The sequence below is a fragment of the Eimeria mitis genome, genomic scaffold (genome assembly GCF_000499745.2).
Source record: "Eimeria mitis Houghton genomic scaffold, Emh_scaff820, whole genome shotgun sequence".
In the NCBI taxonomy this organism is placed as follows: Eukaryota; Apicomplexa; class Conoidasida; order Eucoccidiorida; family Eimeriidae; genus Eimeria; species Eimeria mitis.
In genome coordinates this window covers 13,497-14,942 of record NW_013576028.1, presented here as the reverse complement: position 1 = coordinate 14,942, position 1,446 = coordinate 13,497, and the positions used below count along the sequence as shown (strand labels likewise).

At 51.4% G+C, this 1,446-nt stretch overlaps 1 protein-coding gene across 1 annotated transcript in view; it reads left to right on the top strand.

Annotated features, from left to right (window-relative positions):
• Window positions 1-203: 203 nt before the first annotated feature.
• The window catches only part of EMH_0023060 (uncharacterized protein), a gene marked incomplete at both ends in the record, with an annotated part of 3,263 nt that continues 2,020 nt past the window's right edge, over window positions 204-1,446 (top strand). Inside the window, 2 exons of the mRNA XM_013502066.1 lie at window positions 204-253; window positions 570-672. Of these exons, the coding sequence (XP_013357520.1) occupies window positions 204-253; window positions 570-672 (153 nt within the window). The remainder of the gene's footprint in view (window positions 254-569; window positions 673-1,446) is intronic.

Genomic DNA, 1,446 nt, shown 5'->3' with positions numbered 1-1,446 from the left:
GGCCAGCAACTGAGCTGTCGAGCGCGGGCGATGGCCCTCTAGCCGATCCTTCCGTTGTTGCGAGGGAGGCAATAGCAGAAGTTGACGCAGCAGCCGCAGCGGCCGCTGCTGCAGGCAAACCTCCACCATCAGCAGCCGAACGCAAGGCGCTGCTGCACGAAATACTTGAACAACGAATCGGTTTGCGACCGGAAGACGTAGTGATGGCTGTTGATGGCGCCGATGTGGCTGGAGATGGTACAGTTCATTTCAGGTAGGATTTTGCCTCTCGTCTCATTATAGGTCTGCGCACCGCTCGTCGACGATGCAGTCCATTGTGCTTTTTCTGGTTAGGAGTCTCGTCGCACTCATGCAACACCCGTAGCTGCTGATGGGGCAGCATCTTACTGGCTTACGTGCTGCTGCAGATGCGTTTGGCCCGCGATTTGTGTGGGGAGCAGGAGCGCGTGCACTACGTTGCTCTTGGTAGTGCTGAGATGCAGACCCACCCCATTGTGTTTGTCCTGAGGATTCATGGTAAGGGGCATTATTTTAGGGATTGTTGTTGAGGGTTTGAGTTTTGCTTGCAGAGGCATGGAACGCGTTAGCGTATCCCACGTCATCTCGGAGAAGTTCATGGGCGAGACCCTGTCTCTAACCGTCCTGAGGAACGAGAAAGTGCAGAATGTCTTGGTAACTCTCAAAGCCTAGATTGCACATCTGCAGTGTATCCCCAGCTTTTCTGAAGCGGTCGCGCATTCGTAACTTTTGTGGACGTCATAGACTGTTAACTCTGGTTAGAAGCTGAACTCCCACAAGTGCTTCTTGCATGGATGCACGGTGATGTCTTTCATTAAATATTGGATTCGCTCTGCGAATCCAATATTTAATGAAAGACATTTTAGAGAGCTCTGCGCTCTACAGGGCTTGCATTCTAAATAGGTTTCAGTGCATAACCCTGTTGTGTAGCATCGAAGCAACAGTTGTACTCATGTCAATACTGCTGAGGCGTATGCATCCGTGAAATGCTTGCCCATGATGCATGTGGCTCTGCGGTGTATACGCGGGAAAAGGGTAGGCGTTTGTGCAACTGCATTCGGCTGCAGGTACCGCTCGAGACGGAGCATTGTTTAATCCCCAAACATCAGTGGGGGCGCGCCGCACGATACATCGTCTACGGTGGTTTGGTGTTTTGCCCGCTTACGCTTGAATACTTAAAGGTATGAAGTACCTTGACGTTCCTGGGTGCTGGTTTGCGATCTGCACGGCAGATAAGGCCACGCGCAGCATGTGCCAAGTTCAATGCGCATAAGCTTAAGACAGCTGCATATCCGTTTGTTGGCCAGCTAATCTCTTTTTCTGTTCTTGCTGGCTCCAGTTTGTCCTCGCCAGCCTCCGTTATCTGTTTTTCTGTTTTTGACTGTTTGTATGTAGCCATTCCATTCTCCCCCTCCAGCTTCCTGTATG